Source organism: Vombatus ursinus, unplaced genomic scaffold, assembly GCF_900497805.2.
Source record: "Vombatus ursinus unplaced genomic scaffold, bare-nosed wombat genome assembly UNPS02014778.1, whole genome shotgun sequence".
In the NCBI taxonomy this organism is placed as follows: domain Eukaryota; kingdom Metazoa; phylum Chordata; class Mammalia; order Diprotodontia; family Vombatidae; genus Vombatus; species Vombatus ursinus.
In genome coordinates, this window is record NW_020954556.1 from 47,684,894 (window position 1) to 47,703,619 (window position 18,726).

At 42.2% G+C, this 18,726-nt stretch overlaps 1 protein-coding gene across 1 annotated transcript in view; it reads right to left on the minus strand.

The window, feature by feature from the left end:
- Positions 1 to 18,726, minus strand: part of EPAS1 (endothelial PAS domain protein 1) — a 110,112-nt gene that overhangs the window by 17,508 nt on the left and 73,878 nt on the right. The window contains exons 4-8 of the mRNA XM_027864979.1: positions 18,003 to 18,087; positions 14,101 to 14,219; positions 13,784 to 13,986; positions 4,507 to 4,613; positions 455 to 602 (exon numbers count right to left, since the gene is read on the minus strand). Of these exons, the coding sequence (XP_027720780.1) occupies positions 455 to 602; positions 4,507 to 4,613; positions 13,784 to 13,986; positions 14,101 to 14,219; positions 18,003 to 18,087 (662 nt within the window). The remainder of the gene's footprint in view (positions 1 to 454; positions 603 to 4,506; positions 4,614 to 13,783; positions 13,987 to 14,100; positions 14,220 to 18,002; positions 18,088 to 18,726) is intronic.

An 18,726-nucleotide genomic window follows, 5' to 3' on the forward strand; every position in this document is an offset into this window, starting at 1 on the left:
CTGTGAAGGCTGCTTTTTTTCACTGTCCATACACAGGCTTGAGCCTCTAGTTGTCTGACACCAGATTTTCAGAAGTGGCTTTTGGGGATAGGATGTCTTTCTGGTACAGCCTCCTCAGTTACTAAAGATACTAGATAAAGAATTTCCACTTTGCCTTTCCCAGAAAGTAGCTCTCATTCCTCTCTCTCAACTTCCTCTCCACCCTGTGTCACAGACAATGCACATTGTAACAAAAAAAAAAGGTGGGGATGGGAAAAGAGGGTGTAAAAATTAAGTCTGGAATTATTAATTTTCCATAAATGCTTTCAGGTGCTGACTATGAGAGAGAGAGAGGTCCGCCCCTGGTGTCGGACTTCACGTGTGTTAAGTATTCTAAGTTCCTCAAGACTTAAGAATGCTATGGGTCCATCTTTAGGTTCCCAGGCCCCCTCAGAGGAGTTTTAGAAGAACTTACCTCAGGACGTAGTTAACACAGATGATACACTGGGGTTGCAGGTTTCGAGTGTTGTAAATGACAGTCCCTTGGGTTTCCAGCCACACATACCCACCATGCTTGGCAAGCATCCGGTATTGGCCACTGATCACCTGACCTTTGGTGCACACTGAAGACAAAATGAGAATCAGAAGTCAGTGGACTAGGCAGAGTCTGCAACAGAGCCAGAAGAACTCATGGTTTGATAGGAAGAGCACAGAATATCAGAGTTGGAAGGGACCTTGGTCCGACATTCTCATTTTACAGATTGTTCAATCAACAATGAGCATTTATTAAGCTCTTTCGATGATCCAGGCACTGTACTAAGTGGTGGTGATACCAAAAAAAAAAAAAATGGTTCCTGTCCTCAAGGAACTTAATGAGGGAGACCACACTGAGATAATTAGGAACATACAAGATGCAGACAGAGTAGTTAGAAGGGAACTCAGAGGGGAAAGATCTAGCACCCAAGGGGATTGGGAAAGGCATCCTTCAGAAGATGGTATTTGAGTTGAGTATTACAGGGAGCCAGAGATTCTAAGAGGCAGAGGAGAAGTGAGGAGGATGCGGTAGCTTTTCAAGCAGAGAAGAAAGGACATATGAAATGTTGTGAAGATAGAAGTGACAAAATCAGGCAACACACTGGATACATGACGTGAGGGAGAATGAGGTGTCGAGGGTGACACTTAGGTTTCAGACCTGGGTGACTGGGAGGAGAGTGATGTGTCCTTGACTGCAATAGGGAAATTCAGAAGATGGGAAGTTTTGGGGGGAAAATGACAAGTTCTGTTTTTGGTCATGTTGAATCTGAGACATCACAAAGTCCAGGAGGTATTTGGTGATGTAGGACTGTGCCTCAGGAGAGAGACTAGGGGTACATATAGAGATCCCATCTCGGTCACTTACTAACAATGGGACCTTGAGTGAACCATTAACCTCTTTAAGATTCAGATTCCTCATCACAAAATAGAAGTGGTAGGACTAGACTTTCTCTTAAATTCCCTGCCAGTTCCAAATCAATCATCCTGTGTTTCTATGACATTTTGTTTTGAATTTGAGTACCCAACACTATGTGACTTACTATTATTGCTCCCCCAATTCTCTCACCAGTGTCTTTGCATTGGACTTCATTACAGAAATACCTAGACCTGTTGATCTCTCAGCTCTTGCAGTACTATATCACATTGTAGGGTATGGAAGGGCCCTAGGGCCAAGGTATAGAAATATTTAGCAATATTCTAGACCCACAGCCCTCCCTAGGTGCCAGATCAGGTGGATGAACTTATGCCTTTAACCTAGGTTTGGATACTTCGTGGGCAGTGTGGTTGAGTGGAAAGAACCCTATGGCTTGCCATGAGGAAACCTGGGTTGGAATCTTGGCTTCACCCCTTATTAGCTGTGTGACTGAGCCTCTCTAAGGTTTCATATCTGTATAAAAGGGAATAATGGTACTTGCCACAGAAGATAGTTATGGAGAAAAAGCTCGGTCAACCTTAAAATGTTTATATGTGCACATATACGTACATATACAAATAATAAGGACATAACTTTGCTGCTGGGGCAGTGACTTGGAAGGCAGTAGGCACACAAATTGGGAGGTGGCCCAGATTAGATGGTCCTACACAAAGGTTGATGTTCACCTCCTGTACATAGATGTAAATAGCCCATACATCCTGATACATTGCCAAAGCAGAGCAGTAGGACCACCCCATCCCCCCATTATATCGTCCTCCTCAGGTTACAATTTCTTTGGTGAACTTTTATCCACTTCTAGGCTATTTCTAATACTCAATTTAACCTGAATTTCATCAATATTAATATGCATGGCAAATTTTCTGTCACTAGAGCCTGAACACATCACCAAAAGATAAATTTGTCACTGCTCTTGCAAAAAATAAAATAAAATCCTAGCATTTGCCCCATGGCCAAATCCAAGGATGTTTGGACCATCTGCTCACTCATGGTTCAGGCATGGCTACCACCCCCTTTCTACTCTTACTCTGGGAACCAGGATTTGACAGAATTTAGGCTGCAGACAGTGATTCCAGCAAACTTGCGCCAACCCATTGTTAACTGAGGTAGACTTTCTTTTGTGTGGAAGAGGTACAGGATTAGTATTGTTAATGTTGATTAAACAGTGCATTTTGGGAAGGTTTTAATTGTATTTCTAGTGGTCAGACAGTCCTGCTCTGTCACTGCAATATAATTACATCAGTTTTCTAATCACTCGCTCATCATTGCAAGCATGACAAGGGGGCCTGCTACATCACAGACAGGCCCTTTAATGCCTTTAATCTTGATTCTGTTTTCTTTTTTCCCCAAGAGCACGTAATGTGCTCATACAACAAAGAGCAACTGAGCCCTCCCTTGAGAGTTAACATGGGATAAATTACAAATCCATTTGGAAATGACAGCTTTCAATTATCTGTCTGTTTTAAATACTGAGCTTCCCCAGTCATTAGAAAGGTACCCTTCTCCTTCCTCTGTCTCTCACACACAGTCCTATGCAAATTAGAACAAACCTCCAGATTAGATTTTTTTATTGTGTCACTGAACAAAGAAAAAATGGGAACAAAATCTGCTTCTATTTACTTACAAAGAGTCAAAAGATGAATGAGTGAGAGCAAGAAGGGAAAATAGAAGCTTCAGTTTAAGTTGATAAATTGATCCAACTTCCAACCCATGCCCCATTGCCCCATCTTTTGGGTTAGTAATTTGGAGCATTTCTTCATACGCCTGTTGATAGCTGGGATTTTTTCCTTTGAGAACTGCCCCTTAATAGTCTTATTAACTGGACAATGACTGGCAGTCTTAAATATTTAAAACAGTTCTTTATATAGATTTTCTATCAGACCTTTATAAGAGATACTCACAGACTTTGTTCTCCCAATTAAATCTTTCCTTTTTATTTGAGCTACATTGATTTTGTTTATACACAAATGTTTCCATTTTCTGCAATAAAAATTGTCCATTTTAGCTTTTCCTGTAGAGTCCATATGATACAATGAACATGATTACAGAAAATCATGTTATTGTTCTATTATTCATTATTATTATAACTCATGAGAATTCAATAGATTTATGATTTCATTGCTATAAGTACTTTCTCCATTGGTACAGATTGTGAACCCTCATACTTTCTCATCCGATGTGATTCTTGTCCACATATTTCTATAAATCCTCCAGAAAGTCCTTAACCCATGCCCTGAAGGACTTCTTCCAGTTAAAAAATTTCTTTTTTTGCCTTGATACCAGAGCAGCACTTAACTGTCCATCTGTCATCTCTCATACTCAATACACGACCAGGCCGCTTCTTTTCTGGCCATCATTGTTTCTGTCCACATGGACCCACTTCATTATTATATTTAATAACTAACATTCATATAGTGTTTTTGTTTTCAAAGCATGCCTTAGATGTATTACCTCACTTGATTCTTCCAACAGCCCTGTGAGGTAGATAGTGTAAGTATTCTTAGCACCATCTTACAAATAAGGAAACTGAGGCTCAGCAGGGAAGTGATTTACTCATGATCACACAGCTAGTAAGTAGCAGAACCAGGATTTAAACCTAAACCTTTGGACTCCAAATCCAGTGTTCTTTCTCCACTACACTCTGGCTTGCCCCTTCATTTTTTTTCACATGTGTTAATTCTGTCTTTCCAAGAAGACTATAAGCTACTTGAGGTGGAGACCGTGTTGTTTCTTCTCTCCTCTCCCACAGAACCTAGCCCAGGGATGGTCACACACTAGGGCCACAGGAAAGACTTTTCCCTCAACCAGCACTCCCTATGGGTCCAAACTATAAATAACCATTTATTGCAGCTTCTCCTATCCAATGGCTTCTCTCTCTAAGCTGAAGGAACAGTGTCCCTAGGTCACAAGATCTAATACTCAGGCCTTTGCTAACCTGTCACCCAGAGGAGGGCTAAAAGGGAGGGTCCCCCTCTTGAGAAATCTACAAGTGCACATCTTATTATCCAGTGCCCAACCCAATCTATATCCAGGAAGACTGGGGAAGAAACTGAGTCACTTACGATTCTGGTGACTCTTGGTCATGCTCTCTGAATCCAGGGCATGGTAGAACTCATAGGCAGAGCGCCCAAGCAGCTCTTCAGGATGGTAGCCAATCAATTCAGTAATTCTTCATTGAAAATCAAATGCATATGAAAAACACAAACAAAGAAACCCAACATATTTAGCAAAGATGAAAGCATATCCAGGTAGCCATTGTTAGCTTTGGCTGTCCCACACTGTAAATCAAACACGTATATTCTCCTCTCTTTCTCACCGAGGCTCTGCCTCTCCCCCACTCAAGTGCTACCCAGGTGGGACATTGTGCTAATATTCTATCAAAAATAAGATCCAAATCAGTCAACCTGCTCTGCTCTAATAGCACCCCTTGGAGGTAGGAAACATATCAATTCAGGGAGCTCTCATGCAAATAGCCATAGGTGCAAACACTTAGGGTGGGATGGTGACCAGTTAAGAGAGACAAAGTTGGCCTTATGTGTAGGTGCAATAGACAAGTGTTTTCATGATGTGCTTTCTGAGTCATTGGCAAGATACTGTTGACCCCTGATAGAGGCAGCTAAGGAGCAGAGGGGACATGCAGGAAGATCCTCATTTAAAGTCTGTCTCAGATACTTACTAGCTGTGTGACCCTGGTTGAATCAATTAATCTCTGTTTTCTCATCTGTAAAATGGGGATAATATTAGCACCTACCTCCCAGGGTTGTTGTAAGGACCAAATAAGTCAACATATTTGGTAAAGTGTTTTGCAAACCTTAAAGAGTTACATAAATATTAGCCATGACTGCTACCACCACTACTACTACTACTACCACCACCACCACCCACCACCACCACCACCACCACCACCATCACAACACATCCACTACTATTACTACTACTACCACTAATAATCATTATAATGAGGTTCTGATTTTCTACTGGAAAAGCAGATCTGGGCAAAGAAAGGGTAAAGTCTCTCCTTGTGTGGTACTTGGGGTCCAAGCCAAGTTATACCACAGCAAAGCTAAGTCAGAAAGGCTTTAGCATCAGCTGATTTGGCTGAGGCAAAGAGGTTTCTCAAGTGAAATTCCGGTCCAGCCAACTTTAGTACAGGGGACTCACTTTCCCTGAGCTGCCAGCTATGGACTGAGAAGGATTTGTTTCCTTCCCTTGGCCTTGAACAGAGAGGGGCCTGCACACATGCTCTCTGGCCTCCCACACCAATGTCATCAACTGGGTGGACCTCATAGCTGGGGGGAATGGAAGGAGCATCTGGGGACAGGACAGTGCTGGTCCTTCTGTTGCCCAGAACCCAGTTTCTCTACAGTAGGTCCAACTTCTTTTCAAATTATTTTTTTTTTAATTCCTTCCAGGGATATGGAGTAGTTGGGGTTGGGGAGGGGTTGATGATTTGGAGGAGGGTGTTTTTTTGGGGGAGAGGGAAGTATACAAGCAAGGTAACTTGCCAAACTCATTTATTTGCTAAAGAGAACAAAAATTCATCTCTTACTAAAATACAGTATTTTCTGGAGAGCTGAAAAATGAGGATTTGGAGAACTGAGGAGTTAATTACACCTCCTTCCTCCCAAGAAGAGTTGAAACATTCTCTTTCAAGGTTAGTATAGTCCAGAGAAAACTCTCAAAGTAAATATTTATAATAACCAAGCTGATAATATAATATCCATTATCTAATTAATGAAAGACATACAATGACATGTTTTGAAAATAGAAAAACAAGCTTATTCTTCAGAATTGCCAGATAGTTAACTAGTAGCTGCCACAATTTATCTTGTCAACTAAAATAAACATTTAATGTTTCTTCTTACATTTTTTAAAACAGACTACCATTTAAAAAAAAAAACTGGAAAATACACTGAGCTTATACACAATCAGCCACCATTTGAGTTGTCAAAGTTCACAAAGCCAGGAAACCCTAACTTCAAGCTCATGGTTCTCGGCCTCTGTCTGCTAGCACGTAGCTACTCTTAATGTCCATGACTTGGTGCCAATTTACAGGGACAGGGGATTGCAGGAGTCCAGAAAAGGCATTCCAAGCATTTCAGGATGCTTCTAAGAAGTGGGCTATGCCAGACCCTGGGAAAGGAATTTGACTCTATAAAGTATCAAAAAGCAATTGAGATCTACAAGTAAGTTCAAAAACAACTATCCACTCTCCTTTCTATCCCTCTTTCTTCTTAAGGAATATAAATGTACGAAGTTCAGTCAACTCACCTAGTTTGAAAATTAAACAGGGAACATCAAGATGTATTCAACAGATATAATAAAAGATACAACAAATATAATAATATAGATATAATATAATATAATAATACAGATATAATAAATATTTAAAAGCCTATGTTCATTAAATGGTATAGACAGAAAGGGAGGGTTGGAAAGGAAGACTAAACAGGGAAATGAAGAAGGAGGATGGAAGTAAGAGAAACAGAACAGGGCGGGGGGGAAAGAAAGAGACAGACGCATAACAATGGAATTCAAGAGAGAAACAACGAGAGAAAGAGAATGAAATTTAGAAATTTTAGAAACTTTAGAAATAGGGAAGACACAGAAAGAAACTATGACTCTTTATTTCCAGGTAAAGATGACTTTAAAACATCATCATTGCTTTTGAAATCATCCTTCGCAACTTTTTGAATTACTCTTTATCTTTTTAAAACAAAACAAAGTATACTTGAAAGAGGTTTTCCTGAATGGGAGAGCTATGGCAGAACACCATGAAGGAAATGATTGTCAGGGTTACAGCGACAATGATTAGAATACTCCCAAAGCCAAATGAAATTGAGACCAAGGCTTCAGCTCTCTACTTCTGTCCTAATACACAAGCCCAGGTATCTCTGGACACCTGAGATGGGAAAATGGCACAGAATTCGGGTTCTCCTGCTTTGGAATTCAAACAATTTCCATGATGAATTTTTTTTGGTTGTTGCTGTTCAGTTGTTTCTGACTTTTTATAACCCTATGAACCATAGCACCCCAGGCCCTTCTATCCTCCAATATCTCTCGAAGTCTGTCCAAGCTTATGTTCATTGCTCCCATGACTCTATCTATCCTTCTCATCCTCTGCTGTCTCCTTTTCCTTTTGTCTTCAATCTTTCCCAACATTAGGGTCATTTCCAATGAGTCCCATCTTCTCATTACACGGCCAAAGTATTTAAGTTTCGGCTTCAGTATTTGACCTTCCGGTGAATAGTCTAAACTAATTTCTTTAAGTATTGACTGATTTGACCTCCTTGCTATCCAAGAGACTCTCAAAAGTCTTCTCCAGCACCAGAATTCAAAAGCATTGATTCTGTGGTGCTCAGCTTTCCTTATACTCCAAGTCTCACAGCCATAGCTTTTAACTTTGTTCTATTAATAAAGGGTATGCTAAGTAAATTAGCTATTTGCATTTAAGTTAGGGGCTTATTCTGAAACATTCATTGAAGTAGCCCCCAATGCTGGGGCTTTGACACTACTAGGCAGAACTTTATTAACTAGTTTCAGTCATTGTGAAGGGTCATATTAAAAATGCATTTCCTCAAAGACCTTGATACTTTTCACTATTTTAAATGATTTTTTCAGTTACTCCAAATCAACTAAGTTTTTTTTTTGTTTGTTTTTTCGGGGTTTTTTTTTTGACTAGGCAATGCGGTTAAGTGACTTACCCAGGGTCCCATAGCTAGTGATTGTTTTATTTCTGAGGCTGGATTTGAACCCAGGTCCTTCTGACTCTACATCTAATGCCTTTGCATTGTACTACTTGCAATGTTAGGCACATACTAGATTCTTAATAAATAGTTGTTGAGTGATAAACTGAATAGCAACTTAGGGAAAATATCTAAGAGCTGAGTACATTCATCTAGGTAGAAGGGGTCAGCCCATGTCATCTTCCACTTTCTTCTTGCTCAACAATGATTAATGATGAGTGCTTTTCACCCCTTGGCTACGTCTTCAGCTTCTTCCTCCCTACTATGTGTCAGACATACACACATATAACGGGTACATGAAAGATACATGGTTGGTTTTTTACAACATACCAATAAAAGAAGCTCTGTTGAACTTAGAGGGATCTGCTATAGAAGAAAGAATAAACCACAAACAGAAGCTTAGTTTCAAATCATCTGCATCCCTTGACCTTGATTTCCTATGATTTAAAATGCTTTTCTTTTATAGCTAACATTTATGTAGCACTTTAAAGCTTGCAAAGCACTTTACAAATATTTATCTTATTTTATCCTTTATTTGGGGATAGTCACTGTGTTTCTTACTTCATCTTTTCCCCCTTTCTTCAACCTGCTATATTTACAGCCTCTTTGGATCTAAGAAAATGGCCCCAGGCTGCCACCAAGATCATTTTATAGGCTCTAAACTGCCTCACATTTTCCTCCTAATTTCCCTTACGGGAAAATGCCCCCTTTTGTAGGAGCTCATATTCTCTCATGCGTGTCGAATTTCATTCTATCTTGTATAATTCCAGATTAATACTGAAAGTAGGAGGAGAGAGCCAAGCCCCTTCCTTATTAGCTAATACAGGTGAGTGATGGTTTTTGGAGTGTTCATCTCTGGCTGGGTGTCAAGGTTTTGGGGGTTTAGTGCATGGGGAAGAAAAGCAAGACAAGAAAACAAATGGAGATGGTCAAAAAAAAGAAAGAAAGAAAAATTCTAAACCTAGTTCAAGCAACTAAAAATAACAGCTAGGGATTAAGAATTTAAAATAGCTATGGGTTATGGCTAAATCGGCTAAACTGTCCTTGTGTCCTTCTGCTAATCTGCTAATCACTTCAACACAACTTCTCCCCCACTGCACAATTAATGTCATTAAATGCCTCTTTCCACTCACCACTTCAGTATTAGTGAGTTTAGAGTTTAGTTCCTATAATTGGGTCTCTTGAAAGACTAAAACTTGCTGGAAAAAAATGCGACACCCTTAGTAGACTTTTTAAAGTAATTCCACTTATTGTGAATTACAAAACCTTAAGCCTTTGTATGACGACAGCAATAGTTATTAAGTGCTGATGATTAATTATTATTAATATTGCACAGATCCCTTTACAAGGCACTGGAGGAAAGGATAGATAAGCCAAGATGAGTTAAGGTAAGGTTAGGTCAGGTTTAGATCTTTGCTCTCATGAAGCTTGCCCTCTACCACTGCAGCTAAGATACAAGTAGCTATGATGAATGATATGTGCATTGGAGAGTTACAAAAGTGCTATGTGAGGTCTAGATATCTGCTCTCCGCTCTTTACAACACCAGCCACTCAGTGAACATGGCTTGCCCCAACACCATTGGGATATTGGTCAAATTTGTTTCTGGTGCTCAAATCCTCTCTTCTTTTTGTACCCATTTCCTCTCTCCTGACCTTTCCACTCCCTACAAGGCCTGCTGTTCTCTCCTGACCAATATCATCTCTATGTGCTAGCTCCCAAGGGTAATTATCCTTTAATGGGGATCAAAGTCTCAGACTGAAGGAATGAAAAACTCATGGTAGAATTTCATTGGCGAAGAGGAGAAGGGCAAGGAGGAAGGAAAGTTAAGTTCATAACAGTAATATTAGCTTGGGCAGCAGGGCCATCCCAACACCCCTCAAGTTGTACCACGTAAGTTTTGTCACCAATCCTGTGTACAAAGAAAGTACACTATAGCACTCAGCACTATTTAGTATATATGTATGTATATATACACATATATACATGTATGTATATATAAGTATACACACATACATACACCTACAAATATACACATACACAATACATATATACACATACATACACACATATATTTATACATGTGTGCATGTATATGTATATGTGTATGTGTTTTTGAGAGAGAGAGAGAGCACTATAGCATTTGGATGGGCCAACTATGATCCTAGGGTCCAATTTGGCCTGCTGCCTGCTTTTGAGTGGCCCTTGAGCTAAGAATGATGTTTTAGCCCTACTGTAGCTCAGAACTCCTAAGCTCAAGCGATCCACCAGCCTCAGCCTCTCCAGAAGCAGGGACTACAGGTGTACGACACCATGCCTCTCTTGAGGCTGGGACTGCCCTTTGAAGACACAATACTACATCTACATGCTCACAGATCTAGGAGCTAGGAAAAACAGCTGGTCCTATCTGCCAGAAAGTAGCGAGTGGGGGTTATAGCATTCAGCTCCCCTACCAGGTTCAGAGGGCTTCCTTTGTTCTACAGATGGCTTGTCTTTGTAGGTGAGGTCTAAGGTGGTTGGAGCTGAGGGAAGGGGTCCCGGTAAGTTTCTACCAGAAAGGTCAAAGGTGTTGAAGCTTTTGCAGAAAAGGGGTGGGAGAATGACTAATTGGAAATGAAGGCTGTCCAACTAGTATCCAGGCCAGGCTAGAAATAGGGAAGAGAGAAATTAATCTGGACCAAGAAAATGAAGTTTTCTCCGTTGGGAAACGAGAAGTCTAAACTTCTCATAAACTAGTTCTCACAGCCTATGTCTTCTGGCTGAGTAGGGAGGGGCTGATGGGCTCTGGAGAAAAGAAGTTCCCCAGCTGGCAAAAGCGATTTCCTAAGTGGTTTCCTTTTTGGTTGGAGAAGAGATTATTTTGGTTTATGCTCCCTTCATTCAGCCTTCAGCTAGGGGGCATCTTTGAAAGGAATGCTAGCTTCAGATTTCTTGAGGAATCATAGATTTAGAGCTAGAAGGGGCCTGGGAGGCCTTCTGGTCCTACCCTTTCCTTTTATAGAGGATAAAAATAGAGGCCCAGAGAGGCCCATTCACTCTGCTTGGAATGAGAGAGAAATAAAACAACTTTGATAACGACAGCCGTTGCCCCTCTCCGTTGACATCTCGTGCCCTGGGGCCTTGTGGCAGTGGAGAAGTGATCCTGAGTTCTCCAAGGCTCTCCTAATGTAACTTATCCAAGCTAGATAGGTTTTAGTGTAAGGACCCAAGTAACAGACTGAATATCTGTCATCCAAGGATCAGACTAAGCTCTAAGAGAGACTTGTTGAGAGAAGGTTGGCCACCATTGTTGGGTTTTGTTTTTTTTCAGTCACAGCAACTCACGAAGCCTACCTCCTATGGCTCGGGGGCAGAGGGTCCATTTTGCTGACTAATGAAACAAATCTTATGATTTCCTAAGTAGAAGTACTGAGATGGGGAGACAGGAAACTACCAGACACATTCCCTTATAGGAGCTATATGACTAGACGTTCCTGTAATAACCAGAGGCTCTTGAGGAAATGATGCCTCTGGACACTGTGGGAAGCTGGGACATTCTAGAATGCTAGCGCTGGAGGAAATCTCTCAAACGATCATGTGAATGACTGTGTCATTCACTCCCCTACTCAATAAACCCTAGTGGTTCCCATTCGCCTCTAGGATAAAATATAAACTCTCTTGTTTGTCTTTCAAAGGCCTTCACAACCTAGTCCTCACCTATCTTTCCAGCTTCCCATACTTTGCAGTCCAGCCAAACCGGCCTTGCTCTTTCTCACACATGACTCTCCATCTACCACCTCGGTGCCTTTGTACCAGCAGTTCCTCATGCCTGGAATGCCCTCCCTTCTAGAATTCTTTGCTTCCTTCAAGTCAAGCACTGTCTTCTACATGGAGCCTTTCCTGAAGTCCCTATTTCCTACTGCCCTCCCTCCCAAAATTCCTTCCTGTTTATTTTGTATGGATCTGGAATATACGTATTTATATATACTCATACTCTGATAAAATGTAAGCTCAAGGAAAGAACTTTTTCATTTTTGTCTCTGTATTCCCAGCACCTACACAATGCCTGGTTCATAACGGATGCTTAATAAAGTGTTTGTCGATTGATAGGTCGATTATTATCATATCTGATCATTTCACTTTACATATGAGGAACATGGCTCAGAAGATTTCCACTATCTATCTCCTAGCTACTTAGCGGTAGAGTCAGGACCAGAATCCAGCTTTCCTCTGCTCTTTTCACCACCCCATGCTGAGCAGAAATAGAAAATATTTTTTGAGATGGGGGCATTTTCCACAGGAAAATACAACAAGCTACGGCTGTAACTGTAATTTAGATGGGCCAGAACTAGCCCGGAGTGCAAGCTGGACTTGTCTTCATGGTCCTTCCGGCCCTCTAGATATGCTCATTTTATTCCTCAACCTTCCACATCGCTCTCCCTTTAATTCCCCAAGTCTCAGTTGGTCAACTGAGCATAGAGAAGAGTGACAAAGAGGAAGGGAAGTGACCCACAGGGGGCATCTCAGGAATCTTTTCTGAGACATTAACGGCTTCCCTCCCCAAACCCAAGCTCCTTCAAACTCTCATCCTGACTTGGGCACCAGAGATAAGGGGATCCTCACTTTCAGTCTTAGTCCTAACAAAGGTTAAATTCAAGAGAAGACTCAGGGTCAGAAAAAAGTCCCAAATAGGGCCCGGTTTAGGAGAGATTAGTGCAGGTTGAAGTCCCTGGATTAAAAAGCTTTTGAGCTAAAGGCCCAGAGGGTCTGAGGAGGAGAACAAAGCCCAAGAGGAAAACCACCTGGGGAGGAAGAGAACAAGAGACAGAAAGGGAGCTTTAGGTCACCGTTTCCGGCTGGAAGCCAAAGCCACCAGAGGGTGCTTCATTTGGAGTGGAGGGTGGGGCCTGGTGGGGAAGAATGAGGCTACTAGGGAGTATCTCAGGGGCAGGGTTCATTCAAGAATACAAACACAAAAATGGGTTGGATTTGGTTCCAGATGGGAGAAAAGTTGAGGCAGGCACTAGGAATGCATAGATGGAGATCTTTAAACAAACAAACAAACAAGGAGTCTTTAAGGGTGGGGAGGTGGTATTACACAGAAATGTGGGTGTATGGGTCCAGATGCACAAAGATATTGGCATATTGTAGTGGCTAGCATCTATATAATGCTTTGAGATTAGCAAGACACTTTACGTATGTGACCTCATTTCCACCCTGGGAGGTATGTGCTATTATTATCCCCATTTGCATATGGGGAAACAGAGGCTGAGAGGAGTTGAGGAACTTACTCAGGATCACACAGCTAGTATTTGTCTGAGAGAGGATTCGAACTCAGGTTTCCCTGACCTACCTTAGGCATATAAAATAAACACAATCTACCTGGGATATGCACCCTAACACAAACACATGTATGCAAATTCCAATTTGTGCATACATATGCTCTCAAAAATAAAATAAACCTATGTCTCTGTATACACATGCTTAAAATATATATGTATGTATATATACACACATATACGTATACACACGCATATATACACACGTGAATGACAGTGCACAGACTCAGCCCCAAATACCCACTGCTCAGAGACACAAAAGCCCAGCCACCCTCACCTGTCATCACAATAAGTAAACTTCATGTCCATGCTATGACGGCTCAGGAATGTCTTGCTGTCTAGGGGGATGTCCATGGTGGATGGATGCTGAATGGGCTCACACATGATGATGAGGCAGGTGAGTAAAGGCTCCTTATACCCACAGAGGCTGTGGGGGGTGCAGCTATTGTAAACCTTCACCTGACCGGTGCAATGTAAGACCTGGCGATGGAGAAGAGATTCAGAACGTTACCACTGCTATAGAGGAGAAGTAGGCAAGGGGGTTCCCCAAGGGCGCCATGTTTGGAGCACCATCTATACATGCTCCTCTCTCACCTTCCATGTGGCAGATTTTAGGTTGACAGTCCTGCCTCGGTTGGTGACAGTGCATTTCATCCTCATGAAGAAATCCCGCTCTGTGGACACATCTTTGCTTTTCTTTCCAAAACCAGACCCTTTGGGGGAAGGGAGAAAACAGACCCAAAGTTATGCCAGAGGAAGGTTGGTTGAAGGAACTGGGGTATTTAGCCTGGACAAGAGAGGACTTGGGGAGAACAAAATCAGCATTTTAAAGTATCTGAAGGGCTTTCATGGTGAAGGATTATATTCATTTTTTTCATGGCTCCAGAGGGCAAAACTAGAAATAATGAGTGAAAATCATAGAGAGGTAGAGTTTGGCTCAAAAGGAAAGAACTTCTTAAAGATCAGAGTTCCCCAAAAGAAGAATGCTTTGCTTCATAAGAGAATGAGCTCCCCATCCTTGGGGGTTATTGATTGGAAGCTGGATGACCATTTGTCAAGGACGCCATGGGGTGGGGTAAGTGGATGGGAATTCCTATTCTGGTACGATTTGGACTAAATGATCTCTGGGGTAGGTCCCTTCTAGCTCTGAGATTCTGTGGGCTGGACTTTACCATTTCGGCCCAGACAATGGACCCAGAAGCAATCTGCTGATACTCCATGAGTCTTATATTTTAATCCCCCTGCAAAACTTAGACTCCGGATCACACAGTTACCAACTGGTTCCACTTGGCTTTATGTTGATCTTCTTGTTCACTCACAGGAGACTGACTTCAAGCTCTCAGAGAGTGGGAGAAGTACTAACTCTGGAGCCAGGGACATGGGTTCACATCCTGCTCCTCCCACTTACTCTCTGTGTGACTATGGGCAAATCATCTCACTTCCCTGAGGCTTAATTTTCCTTATCTGTAAAGTGAGGAAGTGGAACTAGATGACTTTGGAGGTCCCTTCAAGCTCAAAATCTAGGCTGTCTTTTCCTTCTCTTGCATTATTATCCCAGGACCTAAAAAAGGACCAGGTAGGGAAGACCTGTGTCCAAATCTGATCCCAGATGCTTAGTAGCTACCTGATCTTGGCAAGCCATTTAACCTTTTAGCCTCAGTTTCCTCATCTGCAAAATGGGGATCATAATAGCCCCTACCTCAAAGGGTTGCTGTGAGGATCAAATGAGATCACATTTGTGTTTTGTAAACCTTAAAGCATTATTTAAATGCTAGTTAGCTAGGCCTTGGATCCTATTGATAACGAACTTTACTTTATACTCTGTTATCTCTCTAAATATTAATTTATTAATGATAATGAATTAATTATTAATTAACATAATACGTTACTTTGCATTAATGTCTACTAGACTGAAAACTCCCCGAGGACAAGGATCATGTCTTATCTAAACTCTATTCTTTCCCCAGAATGATCCTCTCTGGTACATATTGGCCATTTCATAAATATTTGGTAAGTGAATGAATGTTGAACGGCTCCTAGGATTATAGGCCTAAAACTGGAAGGCACTTCACAGGTCATCTAGACTAACCTCTTTATTTTATAGTTGAGGAAACAGAGGGCCGTGGAGGTTAGGAACATGCCCAGGGTCACACAAGGAGCAAGTGGCAGGGGTGGGATTTGAACCCAAGTTCACTGACCCCAGAGCCTTTTCTTTTCCCACTGCACTGTCCTGTGTCCTCATGGTAAGAAAGAAACTTGCTGAGAAAAATCCAAGCCTACGTATTAAGGGTGGCAGTGTGTGTGTATGTGTGTGGTGGGGGCAGGGTTGAGAGGGGGGATTGAAGGCCAAATGATCTGGCCAGGGTCATACAACTAATAAAGGATTCACAGCTGGGCCTCAGTTTCCTCACCTGTAAAATGAGCATGACCACTCTTACACTTTGCCTCCCAGAGGTATTGTGAAGAAAGTACTCTGTGATTCTTAAGGCATTCCAGAAGTGTTAGCTGTTATGATTGTCCTAAGAAGGCTCAGAAAGGATGGCAGCAGCCTCTAAGGTCCAGACCTAAGACCCAGACCTCCTTTCTCAACAGCATAATGCAACAAACTTCACTTGGGTGTCTCTAAGCAGGCCTCTGGATGAGAAGATGCATACACTGGATCTGATCTGGAGGCAGTGAATGCCTGGGGAGGGGCCAGGGGAGTGGGACAAGGGGGGAAGAAGGAAAGGAAGGGAGGGGAAAAGTTTTCTGATCTTGCTAGAGCAGGAATGACAACTGCCCAGCTACTTCTTTAATGAGGCTGTCTGGAGAAGTTCCTCCTTTTAGAGTGGGTGGGGTCACAGGCTGACCCTGAAGGGCAGCTATGCTGGGGCTCAGCCCCAGCTTCCCTGGGAAGGTTTTCAAAACCTTCCTCATCCAGCAAGAATGTATGCCCCTAACAGGGAAGCCAGCAGCAGCTGCACAGAGACAGAACGAGGCCAGGAAGCCCTTTGCCCTTCGAGCCATCTTTCCCTTCCCTCTCTCTCTCCCCGCCATCTTGTTCCTACAGATCACCGCGGCAATAAAACCTTCCAAGACTTTCAGGTACAAGCTGTCCACTGGATGATCTGCCACAGGTTAACGTAACATATTGGTCCCAGCAGAGGCCATGCTTCTGGGGGGGATCAAACCCAAGTACCAACAATGGCCAGTGTTCTTTTGAAGGTGGATATGCATCTGTGGTTTTGGGGATGGGGATTTTTTTAAAGAAGAGATCTCATCTTAGGCATGCAGCCCAGGTAATAATAATCCCACCTCACATTTCTATGGTGGTACATGCTCTTAGCTCTATTTTACAGGTGTGGGATGACTTGCCCATGATCTTCCAGCCAAGGAGTGTTAGAGATGGGATTCCAACCCAGCTCTCTCCAGACTCCAGGTCCAGAATGCTTTTCACTATAGTACAAGGCCTTGCTATATTCAGGGCAGCCTATATCTGAAATGAAACAACCTCAACCTTTTAACAAGGAGTCCTGTGGGCAATATCTTAACCCCCAGCACAGAGCCGTATACTTGGTAAAGGCTCAATAAATGCCTCTAAGGTGGGGAAAAAAAAAAAAAAAGGAATTGATTCTCAGAATGAATTACAGGCCCCATAGCAGGCTAGGACAGAACAAATATTTTTGGGAAGGGACAACTCTTAGTGTCCCTCAATTTATGCATAAGGGAACTCCCAACCTTTTTACACTTTGAGTTACATCTCCCCATAATAGGAATGCCCATAATAGTAAAGGAAATTCTTTTTTTCTCCATCCTGCTCATGGTACAGTGTGATCTCAGGCTTTTCCTGGCCACTAGTGTTCCTCAACTGGTATTCCATTCAAGCCTGTGTTCCCTCAGCAGAACACTGTACTCTGGTCTTTTTCTTGCCTCTTCTCTCTTATCAAAACTTACTCTTTCAATATTCCACCTCCTAAATGGCCTAACTCTGTCCTTGATCACAAAGAGCTGATCTATGCCAAGGAATTAATAAGTACTAATGAGTTAATGTGTCACCCTGTCCTGGGTGATGCGTGGATAATTAAAGGAGTCTTGCCAGGGAAAGTACTTTAACCCAAGGAAATTTCCACTGTAGAGATGGAATTTCTTGAGCTAAGGCTGGTTCACAGTGAGATGTAGTGGTTCACAGGAGACCTTGCAGCACCTTACGAATCTTATCATGGGGCCTCTGGTCCACTCGGCCTATGCATACTGCCCAGCTCTACTGTAGGAAAATTACTAGTTTATAATAGCTAAGGGTTCCGGAGGATCTGAGTTCAAATCCAGCCTCAGACCAAACACTTGACACTTACTAGCTGTGTGACCCTGGGCGAGTCACTTAACCCCAATTACCTAAAAAAAAAAAAAAATCCTACAATAGCTAAGAGTCCCCTTCCTTGTGTTCACAGACAATGGAACCACAGACTTCCCCAGGATTTATTAAAGGCAAGGCAACATGAATCGGAAAGTCATTTTACCATTCTTTAGAGTTAGGTTCTCTCGGATCTCTTCATGGTCACAAGGGTGAGTAAAGTCAAAGATACTGTGTCCGGTTAGTTCCACCTATTCCAAAAAATAAAATGAGTTGGGGCATGTGAGTATCACTGTTCTTGCTGCAGGGATGAAGGAACTCAAGAAAAAGGTCAATTTGCTGAAGTGGAGATGGGGAAGGAATTGATTCTAGGTAAGGGTGTGTTGGTAAACATTTAACAACCAGCCCTCCCAAAATACACGACACACTTTTAAGTTCCATCTGCATCATTCTAGACAAATCAACAAGACAACAAATCATACTCTGATTTGTAGAGTTTTCAGATTTCTGAAGTGTTAACACTGAGAATTTAACAATCAGCAACAGGGGGTCCAGCACAACCCGGATTCTAGGCCTCCCGATACCCCCACCCCTCCCCCTCCTATCCAGAGTGTCCTGTACCACTGGACACTATGGGCTGACACCAAAACAGAGAAAATACTACAACTTTTAGAGAAGAAACCAGAGTGGGGACAGCCTCTAGTATGTAAATTTCCTCAAACAAGCTCTTTCCTTCAGGGTTGGAGGTAATTATGCCATCCAGCTGCTGGTCAGTCCCAGGCTAGCCTGGGGCTGGGTGGTTTCCTGAAATATGAGATTACAGTCCAGGAGGTGTTTGTGGGAAATAAATCATCTCTGCTGCAAGGCCGAAGAGCTCAGAGAAGAACAGA